General features: G+C 36.8%; 1 protein-coding gene across 1 annotated transcript in view; it reads left to right on the forward strand.

Moving 5' to 3' along the window:
• DGKH (diacylglycerol kinase eta) overlaps positions 1-13,580 on the forward strand; it is a 181,958-nt gene that overhangs the window by 146,640 nt on the left and 21,738 nt on the right. Inside the window, exons 22-27 of the mRNA XM_068929728.1 lie at positions 2,603-2,710; positions 5,972-6,085; positions 6,375-6,509; positions 7,477-7,643; positions 9,464-9,569; positions 11,350-11,442. Coding sequence (XP_068785829.1) covers positions 2,603-2,710; positions 5,972-6,085; positions 6,375-6,509; positions 7,477-7,643; positions 9,464-9,569; positions 11,350-11,442 — 723 coding nt within the window. The remainder of the gene's footprint in view (positions 1-2,602; positions 2,711-5,971; positions 6,086-6,374; positions 6,510-7,476; positions 7,644-9,463; positions 9,570-11,349; positions 11,443-13,580) is intronic.

Consider the following 13,580-nt stretch of genomic DNA (forward strand, 5'->3'; position numbering starts at 1 on the left):
CAATGTACGGTTCAGAATTGGGGGTTCCTTTTGAAACCTTTTAGGGTTCTTGTGTCAGCCCAAGCCAATATATAATTCTGCCCTCAGATGCACAGTGTAAAAAAAGTGCTATATAAGAGGTAATTCCCCAGGTGATTGCTGGGGGGGAAAATGTCAATACTTAAATATCCCAAAATACTGAATATAATGTTTCTTGTTACTTATTTATTTCTTTATAAATCTTTTATAATTAATACTGCAAGGATGTGTTTCTTTATGTTCAGTACACTAAGGGATGAGACCATGTTTTAAGGACAATAACAGAAACATGCGTACACTAAACAAAAGGAAAGAGATAAAGTGTCTAAATCCTTCAGGTTTAGTTGAAAGCTTGATTATACATACAGAGAAAGCACACAGAAGATCTTAGAGGAAAAATTCTTGACAGAAGAGGACAGGTTCTGAAAGTGCATTCACAAGAAGTGCAGCTACATCTGTAGGGATTTTCTCGAATATGTATTTGAGATAGGCATACAGGGGAAGCAAGGTAGTATCGTAGCAACAGCAAATGCAGTGTAAATTATCTAAAACGTGGTTAATTTTAAGTTCTTATCACCAAATCTAAGTCTTTTCCACAATACTGGGAACTTAAAGGAGATATAAACTGTTACCAAACGTAGAGAAAGGTCATGGGATAATTACAGTTGTTTTCACCCAAAGAACATCTGATCTGGGGGTTGACAGAAAAGAATATACTTTTTTCTTTCATGTTAAATATTTCATATGGAAGCTTATGATATTTATATGATGATACTTTTTAAGTTGAGGGAATAATTTTAATTTATTGCAGCTCTCTTCACTGTGCTTTACGAGGGTTTTGTATGATAGAGGCATATTGCTGTTATCTAAGGACTGAGTAATTATCAAGGAATTTTGCAGTAGTTAGTGAATATAATGACAGGAAAGAACATTATGTATGGTGTAGATAGATTTCTAATTTAAGAATCTTTTAAATAAGATTCAAATAAGATTCAATAAGGCATTCAAATCTGACCTTTCCATAATTATTTTCGAATATTTCTGCAAGTAAACCAGCAAGCAGAGATTTCATATTTAGTATTGCCTTGCATAATATCATCCTTATGCTAAAACCTGTGATTAGGTGCACAGCATTGGAAAATTAAAAATATTGATATCAGGAATTAGGGACAGAGCTCTATAATACAAGTAGCTGTGCAGCATCTATTACCTCTCAGAACATTTTGGATGCTGTCAGATTTTGATTAAAATTTTAAGTTCTATCTTGTTACTAAGATCGTAAAACCACAGTACTGAGCACATTTCTGAAAATACTTTGCATCTCTTTCTCCTTCTGATAAAATTACCAAAAAATTTCTCCTTATTTCCCAAGGATTTCTCATTCATTTATATAATTATAAGACACTTCTATGGGACTTGTAACTTTTGGTAATCTAGCAGTGTTCTTAAACGAAATTAAATTCACTGTCGCAAAGTAAAACTAGAGTCCAACGCTCGTGACAGTATACTCCCCTCCCTACTTGCTTCAAATACACGTTTGTGGCACTGCCATGAGCAGGTAGGAAAACTAATGTATAGCAGCTGCCTAGGGCTCTCGTCTGTGTCTCAGCACTTCTGACCCCCAGGTCAATGCTTTGCAATTATTGAGCTCTGCTCTGCAGTCACTTATGCAGCCTTAAGTCAGGAGTGATTTCTCTGAAGTCAGTAAATTTACTCTGGTCATAAGTAGTGTGAGATTGATTATGTATGGTTTGCATGGTATGTATGGTTACATACATGTATGTATATGTGGTATGTTTGCATGTATGGCTATGTGTGATCATGTTGATCAGCACTTGAAGTTGCTTATGTTTTTTGGAGGACCGAAAATGGTATTACTGAATGACAAGAGGTCATAGGACCTATCTTTTGCCTGCAGAATCAACAGCTTCCCGCCACAGCCGAGGAAACAGCTGTGGGTTCAGTCCTAGATTTACCTTTGTACTTTTGGGAGGAGAGTGAGTTATTTTTACATGAGGCCAAGTCTACAAGTACTAACAACATACATATTTAACTTTATGTTTGTTGCTGTGCCAGAAATATTCTTGTATTTGGAATTTTTTTTTTCAACTTAATGGACTTACCTAAATAACGAGCATATTGCAATTTTGGAAATGCAGCTATAGGATGGGAGTCTAATTATTCAATGGGTAAAGGAAGATTTTTGTAATGTCCGTGCTCATCTTACTGTTTAAACTCAGTGAAACAGCTTTTCTCATTGCAAAAAGATTCCTAATCCTTGATAGACAGTGCATGAGAAATTTCACAATACAGGATGTGGAAAAGTTTCTGTGAGGAGACATGTAACACCTCTGCCCTAGGTACTGGTATTTTTTCAGCTCTATAAGAATTGGTGCTGAGCTTGAGAAGAGAAGAGGTTTGTATCAAAGCTACCTCACAGTGTGGGTGGAATGAGCTTGTGCCAAACTGTTAATGACTCTGTCCTCCCCTGCCAGCTCCGTTGAAGCTTCATGTATTAAAAGCGGTAGATTACTTTTATCACACTACTTATCTTACATACTGAATGAGCTTTTATCCATTACAGTGTGACGGACAGTACATCCCCCTTCCAAGTCTGCAGGGCATAGCTGTGCTAAACATTCCCAGCTACGCTGGTGGGACTAACTTCTGGGGTGGAACCAAAGAAGATGATGTGAGTAGCACTAGAGAAAAGTAACCTTATGACAGAGCCAGCAATAAATTCCATGTGCTGCTGTTCTCGTTTAATTTTAGTAGTACTAGCATATAGTACGGATAGCAACTCTTACTCCAGACTCACTCTTACTATTTGAGTTTAAACTATGTTGTCTTGAATTTGATTTTTTTTTCTTTTTAATTGAAAATATATCCCATGATTTTTCACTATCTGTTGCCTTCTTTCATGTCCTTTGCACTTCACCAAAATTTTCATAATAAGGCTTAATGATTAAAAAAAATGCGACTCTATGAGATAGAATTTTTAGAAACTAATCTTATAAACAAAGAACACAAATAGTTTATCTTCTCTTCTTCTGCATTGTTTTATAAACTCCTGTAAATAAGGTTTCCCAAAGCATAGATTCCTTTGTTCATTATATTCTAACAATAAGGAATCTGGGTAAGGATAATCACTCGCACAGTTTATACCTGAATTTTCCTCCTGTTCTTCAAACAGCTTTGGGCTAAGGGATGGTGATTCAGACAATGAGGGTGGATGAAATACTTTTAGTGGGAATAGAAATCTGTTTTTTAAATATTATTTTCAACAAGCTTCTAGAATATTTTGTCAAGTTACCTTTTTTCCCTTCATCCAGGCATCTCTTGGAAATATTGCGCTACACAGATACCTAAACGTCTTACAACTTAGAGCAGATTCTTGCTGTTGCAGTCCGCTCTGTGTGCAGTGAAACAATTGTAATTGCTAGACGATTATCCTAACTCTGAAAGCCTTGATTTAGCTTGTGTTAGGTCTGAATCAAAATATATATATATATACTTTTTTTTTTTTTTGCATTAAACTATCACTCAGAACTCTCCTTCAAATTGGATTGTGATTCTACTGTAGACTATCCAGGATTTTTGTCACCAAAATGCTTTTGGTTTTTTTGACTTACCATCCTCTGTGTATTTATGTAGATACAGATATATCTATTTGTGTATGTATGCGTATATGTATATATACACACACCACACAAAAAAATTTAAAAAAGTTTTTGATGTCCTTTTCTTATTTTTATTATGTGTCAGAGCATGGCAGTTATGTTTATATTTGGCTCGGGATATCTAACATTTTGATATTCTCCATGTTCGCATTCATAGCTTGAACGCGTCTCTCGTATCTGCTCAGCTCCTATTCAGGAGTTTATTTTTCTCCCTGGGCCCCCTCACTGAGAGAGAGAGAAGATCCATCCTAGCTGTCATAGTGGTATACAGCAAATGCCTATTTCTTGGAGCGGTTTTACTGATACTCTTAGTCTTCTGGTGATCAGATCTGCCAGCAAAGTGACGAGTTTGTTCTGGACAAAATTAGGTGCCTAACTCACTGCTTTAGTGCCATCTTGAGTGACTGATCGTCAGAGAAGATAGTAGTCTAAAATGCTGCTTGTTCTGCTTGTCTGGATGTAAGATAGATGTTACCTGCAATTATTTCTGAGATATTATTGGTGCAGGACAGCCCCATGCTGACTGAGTTGAACTGGCCTTATTTAAGCATGCTTTTCTGATCTCAAAAGGACAGGCTGGAAACATGACCTGTGGTGAGATGCAGTAGGGAAGGAAGGAGTTATTTCTTGAATGTTGATACTTACAGTGTTTTTTTGCGTTTATTAAAAAAAAAAAACCCACACAGTCATTTTTCAGCACAAATATTTTACTTCTGGAGAGACGCAGAAGACTGGATTGTGGTTTGCCCTTGCACTTACTAAAATGGAAGCACAAAACAAATGAACTTTTGAAGCCACTTTTTCTTAAACCCAGCTGAACTAGTCATGTAGATGTCAGTTATACTTATTAAAATACTGTTTGCAGAAAAAAGCTGTAGAGCTTTAAAATACATAAACTGGATCAAGAGCTGTCCATACTTTTCAGCTTGGAATGGCACAATCACCGTCTTTGCTTTTTTCAAAACATTCCCATGGTAAATGAAAAAAATTTAGAGAGCGAAAAAAATTCTGCTTCAAAACACTCTAGACCAAGTTTAATTGCGCTTTCGTTCTTTGGCACTGGGCTGTCAAAGACTGATCTGTGCAAACCTGGGATGCTGTGGGGACCCGGACAACCTCAACATGGTATTAATCTACAGTAACTGCATTGTGCGGTGTCTTCCCTGACAACGAGCCCCTCCATGGTCTCCTGGCCAAAGCCACTGCTCACTGTGCTGGGCTGAGGGCTTCCCCGACTTGAGGGGCAGTGAAGACCAACGAACTTCACTCTCTTCCCCATCCTCTCCCTGAGCCATTGCTGCGGCCACTGTCTAGATTACACCATTCTGGATCTGCACCCTCTTATTTTTCACCCCCAGGAGATCCTCTCTAAAGGCCTTTCTGGATAGGCCCCAACTAGTTGCAGCTTTTCAACTCCTTTCAGGGACTCGGCCCATGGTGTCCTTTGAGGTGGTCTGAGCAACTCTACCCTTTAAAATCTTACTAGAGTGACTTCTCCTGCTGATTTTTCTCCCTCATTGCTCCCTTTTCCATAATCGGGATGAAACGGTCAAGCTTCAAGTAACCTTAGGGCTTATGGTATCTCCTACTGGGCCTTTGTGCCAGTCAGACTCCAGCCAAAGACTTCCCCAGGGCATGACTAAATTCCCCTGCAGGACACCAGGTGGCAATGGCATGTCATGTGCTTTGCATGAGCTTGCAGAAATCCAAAGTCTTGGCTGGATCAGGACGTTTGTTGTATATAAAAGCAATGTTCATGTTTACAGCAAATGAGATTCTCTTCAGTATTAAAGCAGCATTTAATAGCGCAGAGCGTGGACTCTGATATTGGTTTCCAGAGAATTAGAACATAAGAAGAGAAACATTTCTAAGAAGAGAAAAGCAACATTACTTTTCATAACTTAAGAACCTCTTACATATTAAGTGCAGTGATGAAGTGGAGATTTAAATAGTCTTTTCGTCTTATGTTGAAAAACATATCCTAGTCTGCATGCTGAAATATGCCATCTAAGGATATTATACCTGGTCATTCAGATAATTGAAATGCTGTTATTATTACCCCTTTAAGATAACATCCATCTACAATCTACGATATTGCACTCCTTTGACTTTTGAGAGACAGTGTAATTATTCTACAGTAAACAGAGCATTTAAGAATTGAAAGTGAATCTGGAGTTGAACCCACAGAAAAGAAGGCTGATTTCACGTTTCGTTTAACATGTGAGCTAAGCAATAGGTTTACCATCAAAAATGGATTATTTTTTTTCTTTCAGATATTTGGAGCCCCATCATTTGATGATAAAATCTTAGAAGTTGTTGCAGTATTTGGCAGCATGCAGATGGCAGTTTCAAGAGTCATCAAACTACAGCACCACAGGATCGCTCAGGTTTGTTTCTCCTTTGGAAGCACGCAACATAGCTGGCAGCGGTTTGGGTTGCTGGAGAGTAGTGATACTCTAGATGACCACTGCCCTATGCATTAATAAAGTGTTGACATTGTTTTAATTTTAGCGGGTAACAAATTGTCTTGCGTGATGAATGAACTATTAAAGTGCTTCATCCTTGAGACAAACCTGGAGGGAAGCCACAGCTCCTAGTAATCAACATATTTCAGGTGGACTGTCAGTTTCATTAATATTTATTGCTCTGTAAAATAACATGTTTGTTCTTTTCCAGTGTCGGTCAGTAAAGATCACCATACTTGGTGATGAAGGGGTTCCAGTGCAAGTGGATGGAGAGGCATGGATCCAGCCCCCCGGTGTTATAAAAATTATACATAAAAACAGAGCTCAGATGCTAACACGAGACAGAGTATGTTGCAGAGAGTGTGTTATGAGATACCTTTGTTATAATGTTGCTTTCTGTAGTAATTTGGTTCAGTTACAACATTAAAAAATCCGAGCTTATAGAATAAGTTTTATAGCTTTATATAATTATTTATAATTATATAATTTATATAATAAGTCTGGTAGAGAATTGTTCATTCACATAAATGGCTCAGACCTTTGTTAACTTTTATCAGTTTAATTAATGCTATTCCTAGATTCTTACTAACATACTAAGAGGAATAACGGTCAAAATTTGATAGTTTTTCTCTGAAGCATGCTGTGTATATGCAGTCACATACTGGAAGTTTTAGCACAATTCCAGAAGTGGCAAAGTTATAAAATCTCCATTTTTCAGAATACTGATTAGCAGATTTCTCTCCTCTGTCTCTGTCCTACTAGTCCTCCCTCTTCCCCATGACACAGTCTCAAAAAGGAAGGACCCAAGCAGAATCTCGTCACGCAGCCGTTGGAGAGGTCATGCTTCTCCAGGACTATGGCATAAAAGGCTTAACTGCCCCTCAGTTCTCTATCCTAACTGGATGTTGAATTTACTCTGGAATTAATAGCATTTGAACTACTTGTTTATTAAATTTATATATTTTTTTTAGATTTAAACTTTCTGATTTGGAAATTCCTATCCTCACAAAATATGTCTATAGTCTTTTCTTTGTGTTTCTATGGTTTTGAAAAGATTTATTGAGAATGAGGGGGAGAGAGACAGCTTTTAGAAGTGACCTATTCTCTATATTAAGTTTGAAAAATGAAGTGTCATGTCATTATGTATAGAGCTTGTGTTATATATGTAAAAATGCATATAATTCCACATACTTTTATATGCATACATATATACACACAAATACATAAAATAGAAATATCTATATCAATGTATATATGTAAACAAGTAAATATTGGAAGTGCTATGAACTGAATGTATAATTCATTTTGATTAGGCTTTTGAAAACACCCTGAAGTCTTGGGAAGACAAACAGAAGTATGATTCCTGTAAACCTGTCATTCGATCTCCCTTGTACCCTCAACAGGCTGTTGAGTTGGCTACAGAAGAGGAAGTTGCACAGATCCAGCTGTGCTCTCAAGCTGCAGAAGAGCTTATTACCAGGTACAGTAAAATTAATAAGTTTGGGTTGGCAGTCTATACACAAGGACTGAATTATTCATAGAAATGCATACATAGCCTTAAAAGGGTATATTTTTCTCATCTTTTGATTAATGTTGTCACTCTATTAGTCTTCTGATTTTCTTGGATTTTAGATTTTTGAGGCTTAACTTGTTTATGTATGTAGCTGTTCAGAATTTTTTTCTACTAAAAACTGACTTTTTGAAGGAGTAACGGAAACAGAAAAACAGCAAGTTTTTCTTCAGAGAGGTTTTTGTTTGAAACATGTTATTTTATACAAAAGCAAAAATACATCAACTTTATAAGTCAACAATGTGGATGTATCCATTTGACCTAGTAATGCCAGACTCCCTGGATAGTCAGTGAAAAGATATTTCTAGACCCCCCTATGCATTTGATCCGTTTTAGATGCACCCTTTACAAGAGGTGCCTGTGTCCTGGAATTTTCTGTTTCTCTCTGTTGGTTATAATGGAAATCATGATGACTGGGTCAGGTGCAGGCATCTGCATTGCAGATGTCTCATTGTGACAGATGAGTCTCAGGTGCTTAATGCTTCTTGTTTTTCAGGGTTTTTTTTTTTTTTTTGAATATTTGAAATATTCTCCTCTTCTAGATTTGACCTGCCAAATCTTTTCTTCTGTTGACTTTCCTGTTCCACCGTCACTGCTTCCTCTGCCTTTTTTTAATTTCTCCATAAAGACTTGTAATTCACTTTGAAAAAAAGATGCACAGTTTTCACTGAGCCTGAAAGTTTTCTTAAATATTGCAGAAATAGTTACAACACCCACATTCAGGGAGCTCAGATTGCCAGATAGTATTTCATCTTTATGCATTCATCCACTCATTCATTGTTATTGCAGTTTTCTATTTAATTACTAACAGTCAAAATCCTAACACTTCTGTAGCCCCGAACACCTCAGCAGTTTACATTTGTTGAGAAGGTAGTGAGCTGCTGCTACAAAACTGATCCCAGAACCTTGCTTATCTTCAAGGACTACTTTCTCCCTGAAGTGCAAATTTTTTTAAAATAAAGAAGAGACTCTAATTTTCGCAAGAAAACCTTACTTTTTAAGAAAAGATCTTTCTAAATCAAAACATTTTATAAAGCTGCTATTCAGCTCATCATCATGATGAATGATCTTAAGCCTCAGAATTAATTCTTGGAATGCCTGTTTAGTAGCACTGACAATATAAGAAAGGAACTGAAGAAATATGTATTTTTGTTATACTGTAGTGGTGACTTAAGTAGGCAAGGAAGAATAATTTAGGTTATAATTTACCCAAAATGAAGTTTAGCCAAGACACCTTAAAAACTTTGCTGTTCTAAAATTTGTTCATTTACAAATGGACCTCTCATAATCTCAAACTATTGCTGTCAATTTTAATGTTGAATCTAAAGGAGTTCTTAAACTTCTCGTGATATGCTTTGTGAAACAGGTGTAATTTTTCTTAAGTAACTTGATATGAGTTATCTTACTGTACTGGAGTTTTCTTTTAAGGTTTATATGAATTAGTAGCCCCGCAATTTTTGTATAATTTTTGCATGGCAATTTTGCTTTAAGAGAAATACATGTATCTTAGTATTTCATAACAATAATAAATCTTCTGTAGTATGAATATCGTTTATATGAGGTGCTCTGTTGAGCATTTGAACTTTTGTTATAAAGAACTATAGTTAGGACTCATTAAAGTGTTTTGTGAAACACATCTTTGTATATTTTCTCATCTGATAATATCAGGTACTTTAAGAATTACTCTGTAAATACAGTAAGAAATATTTTTCTTTTTCATCTTTTTGTAGAATCTGTGAAGCAGCAAAAGTACATGGCCTCTTGGAGCAGGAGCTTGCTCATGCTGTCAATGCATGTTCTCATGCATTAAATAAAGCCAACCCAAGGTTTCCTGAGGTAAAGGAAGAACAGAGATTTCCTTATAAGTTAATAAACTGTACTATGTGTTTGCCTTAAAGTTGTGATACAGGAGCTATTCTGTACTCCCTGTCCCCATATTATACCAAATAGGATGATAATTCTTGAAGTTTTTGATAATCAAGACTCCCAACTATGCATACACATACTCTAATTTAAAGTGAAGTTGCTTAATGGATGAATAGGTGCTGTATCTTCTCCCTTTTTTGCCATATTATCAAAGGTGGAGGTAAAGAGAAAGTTGCTTCCAATTCTGAAGGTGCTGCCCTGTGTAGTAGCAGGAAGTCTCAGCTCTTCACATGCTTATGGAAACACCCTGTACCTGATGAATTTGGTAGAGATGATGCTCCATGATTCTGAAATTTATTAATAATACTAGGAATGGGAATTAGAAGAACTGCCTTCATACTGAAGAGGCAAAACAGTCTCCTCCTGATCTTCAAGGGTGTGACATCTGAGAAGGCAAAAGATGCAGTTTCTGCATTCATTCCTGTCCTCCCCAATGATGTTACCTTTTGTGATGACTGGAGGTTAGAAAGGGACATTAACAACAGTGAAAATGCAGAGTTTCTGTTTTTTGTGAAGGGGGGAGCACACAGCCAAAAGGGAGATAGAGTTTGGATCGGGGCATGATAAGAGTATGTCTGTCGTCTCTTGGAAGCAGTCAAGAACTTGCTCTGTCTGTAATGGAAGTGCCACTGCCTGGGCAGCTCATCCTGAAGTGATGCACTAGCGCTTATTAAATCAAGCGCAGTGTACTAATGTGGCTCTGAGCATGAGTAAACCAAACTCATGTCAGCAAAGAGCAAAGAAAATAGGCAAAGTAAGTTCATATCTACTTGTAGAAGACCACATAGGCATGTGCACAGACATAGGGTGGAGGCATGACAAAGCTGAACAAATGGTATAGCTGCATATATACTTTATATATTACACATATGTATGTGTATGTATATACATAACACGCACGCACACACATATATAAAAATAACAGGTCAATCAAAGTGGATGCATTCATAACAAATTTTCACCTCCTTTCGTGCTTAGATGTAGTGTTACCCAGAAAAATGTAAAGCAAGGGAAAACGGAGTTTGATGGTTTCTCTCTTTACACTAGACGATCTGGGTGTTTTCAGAGGCTGGACCCAAAGATGATAAATCAGGTAGAGTCTGTCTATATAGTTTTATTTAACGTAAATTTACCTAGTCATTCACCACCATGGTAAATATGCTAGCTAACCCTTTCTTCTTAAAATACAGCTAGCAGTTTACTTTTTCTACGAATAATGTGAACAATTCAGATTGACAAGCTTTACTAAATGAGGCCTGCAACATTTCTACTGGTCTTTGCCAACCATAAATATGGTAATCTCACAGGTGTCTGGACACACAATCTTCAAGGGTATATCAGGTCATATTAAATGAAGTGGAGGAAAAGACAGTAAATAAATAGTACGTTTTCCTTTTCCGGTCTTAGTGCTGCAAAAGACTTAGAGGGAGTGTTTTGTCTCCAGATAAGTAGGTGAGATATCCTCACACACGGTCAGTTGTAGGTTTATCTAAGAATACAGATTTCAACTTGTGAATTGTGCTTTGTGGTGGTTGTCTTTCATTTGAGTGGATTAGCTTGTCAACATAGAGCTTGACTGACATATTTCTCCTAGGAGAGGGTCCTTCAGCTGTGTACCATAAACCCAGAGTACATTTGCTCAATCTGACTTGCATCCCTTCAAATGATTGTTATCCTTCTTATTCTCCAGAGTCTTACCAGAAACACTGCCATGGAGATAGCTGTCAACGTGAAGGCCCTACATAATGAAACTGAATCTCTGCTAGTAGGAAGAGTTCCTTTGGTAAGGTGACAAAATTCTTGTTTTCATTCCTTCACTGAAACTAGAAATGATTTGTTCTTCACACTCTGTGCTGATTTAAAAGATCAACACAGAATTTATGACATGCTGTTGCAGCTCTGTAAGGCCAATCGGAGGATATTACACTGCATTTGTAAGTTGAATTGGAGTTAATTATGAATTGTTGTCCTAGGTTGGCAACCATCTCACCTCACTTCAGATATCTGAGAGCTCATTGCCTGGGCTCTTCTTTTTAATAACCCATGGAGAGAAATAAGTAACCCTGCAGAGGGTGATTCACCCAGACCTATCTGGGAGGCCTATCTTAAAGATAAGTATCTTCTGGAGACTTAGTGTTTAGGGGAACCTTTGATGTTCCACTACGTATCTTCAGAGTTTAAAGAGAACCTGGCATGACTAGTTTAATAAAGAGACTCATACATTCAACTTCTACAGACCTAATTTAGGCAAGGAAATCTCACCCTTGTTCTAATACCTGGCAGGAAGTCTCTTATAACCATTAATCACTAGGTGCTCCTACCTCTGATGGCACTTGAAGTCTTTGCATCTCCTCCCTTTGCAAGTGTTTCTATGTCAAAAATTGTGGAAGACTGCTTAAGAATTGTTGAACTTATTAGAAAATTCCTATATTGTGAAGAGAAGAAAGATATTGGGTTTTCTGTACTGGTCCAATTTTGATATTAAAAAGATTCTCAGTAGGAACAGTTGTATTTTCTTTGGATTCAGAAGCAAACTTATTACTAACTTACTATTGATTTCAATGTTATAATTACAAATTGATATCAATAGGAATGTTTTCATTTGAGTGAGTTAGAGTATGAAATTTACTGGTGCTGGTTCAGGTACCCTTTTACACCAGTGACAGAGAGTACAAGTCTGTCCTAGAGTAATCTAAAGTTAGTATGGTCTGAAGGCTTATAACTGCTAAGTTCTAAAAGTAGTCAAAGGTTAGGCTCATATGATATATTTTATGGATTTTTAAAGAGGAAAGTTATTCATTAGATGATTTTGTCCAAGAAAAAAGAAAAATGTAGAGATTGTTATTACTGATCATTATTAATCCCTCATTTCAGAGTTAATGGGGAATCAAAATGGAGAAAATAAATAGATAAATTTATTTTAATTTTAAAATAGTATGGGAAGAGGAATTAGAAGAAAAGGTTCGAGCTGGTGATGCAATACTAGGACAAGTATGATTTGTCAAGGCAGTCTAGAACGTGATGTTATTATGAAAATCTTCCCACTGAAACACTGCCTTTTCTACAGCCAGCTGTGGTCTCACTGCATTGTTGAATTAGTCCCTTAATCAGACGCCAAAGCCTAATTTGATTTATTTGTACATTTCTGATTCTTACATATTGTTCTTCTGTTTCTCATTGTAGTCTGTGAAAATGTCTTCATCAGTCTACATCAAACTCATTCTTTAATAACAAGGCTGTTAGAAGATAGCTAGATATCTTCCAGAGATGTTCATTGACACTCATTTGACATTATGCTTGTTTAGCACTGTATTTTAAAGTCACAATAACAAGGCACCCAGGCAGCCTTACTGGCATGCATTTTATAAAATGATGAAACTACATGTATGTTGGTCCCTCAGTCTATGAAAATGGAGACAGATGAAACGTAAGGTGTTGCTTGATCTATCAGCTGCTGCCGTCATACGCTGTTCTCCAAACTATGTTTCCTCTGACAAAGAAAAATATTCTTTTTTAGTATCTTCCTCTCTTATTTTTTTGCCTCTTCAATTCTCCCTCACCCTTCTCTTCTGTGATCAAAGCTTCTGGTAGCTGTAAGTTGATGCCTTCGTTGCATATGCTACTTGGTAAGCCTTTTCTTTGGTTGCCGTTTACCAACTCTCCATTTTGGCTTCTGAAGCAGATGAAAGAAATGTAAATACATATAGAAGGAGACTGTGATTCCTGTAGCCTCCTGTAAGATATGACTAAAAAAGTTAATACAACGGCTAGGTGACATCAAGTGGTGATTTAGCTGTAAGTGCCATTTTTGGTGACATGATTAGATGGGACAATGAAGCTCATCTTTGGAATATCCCAGATAGTTGTGGCTGGAATACAGTTTTGAAAAAAGAGAAATGTTATTGTGTTTTTGTCTGGACA

The sequence above is a fragment of the Struthio camelus genome, chromosome 1 (genome assembly GCF_040807025.1).
Source record: "Struthio camelus isolate bStrCam1 chromosome 1, bStrCam1.hap1, whole genome shotgun sequence".
NCBI lineage: Eukaryota > Metazoa > Chordata > Aves > Struthioniformes > Struthionidae > Struthio > Struthio camelus.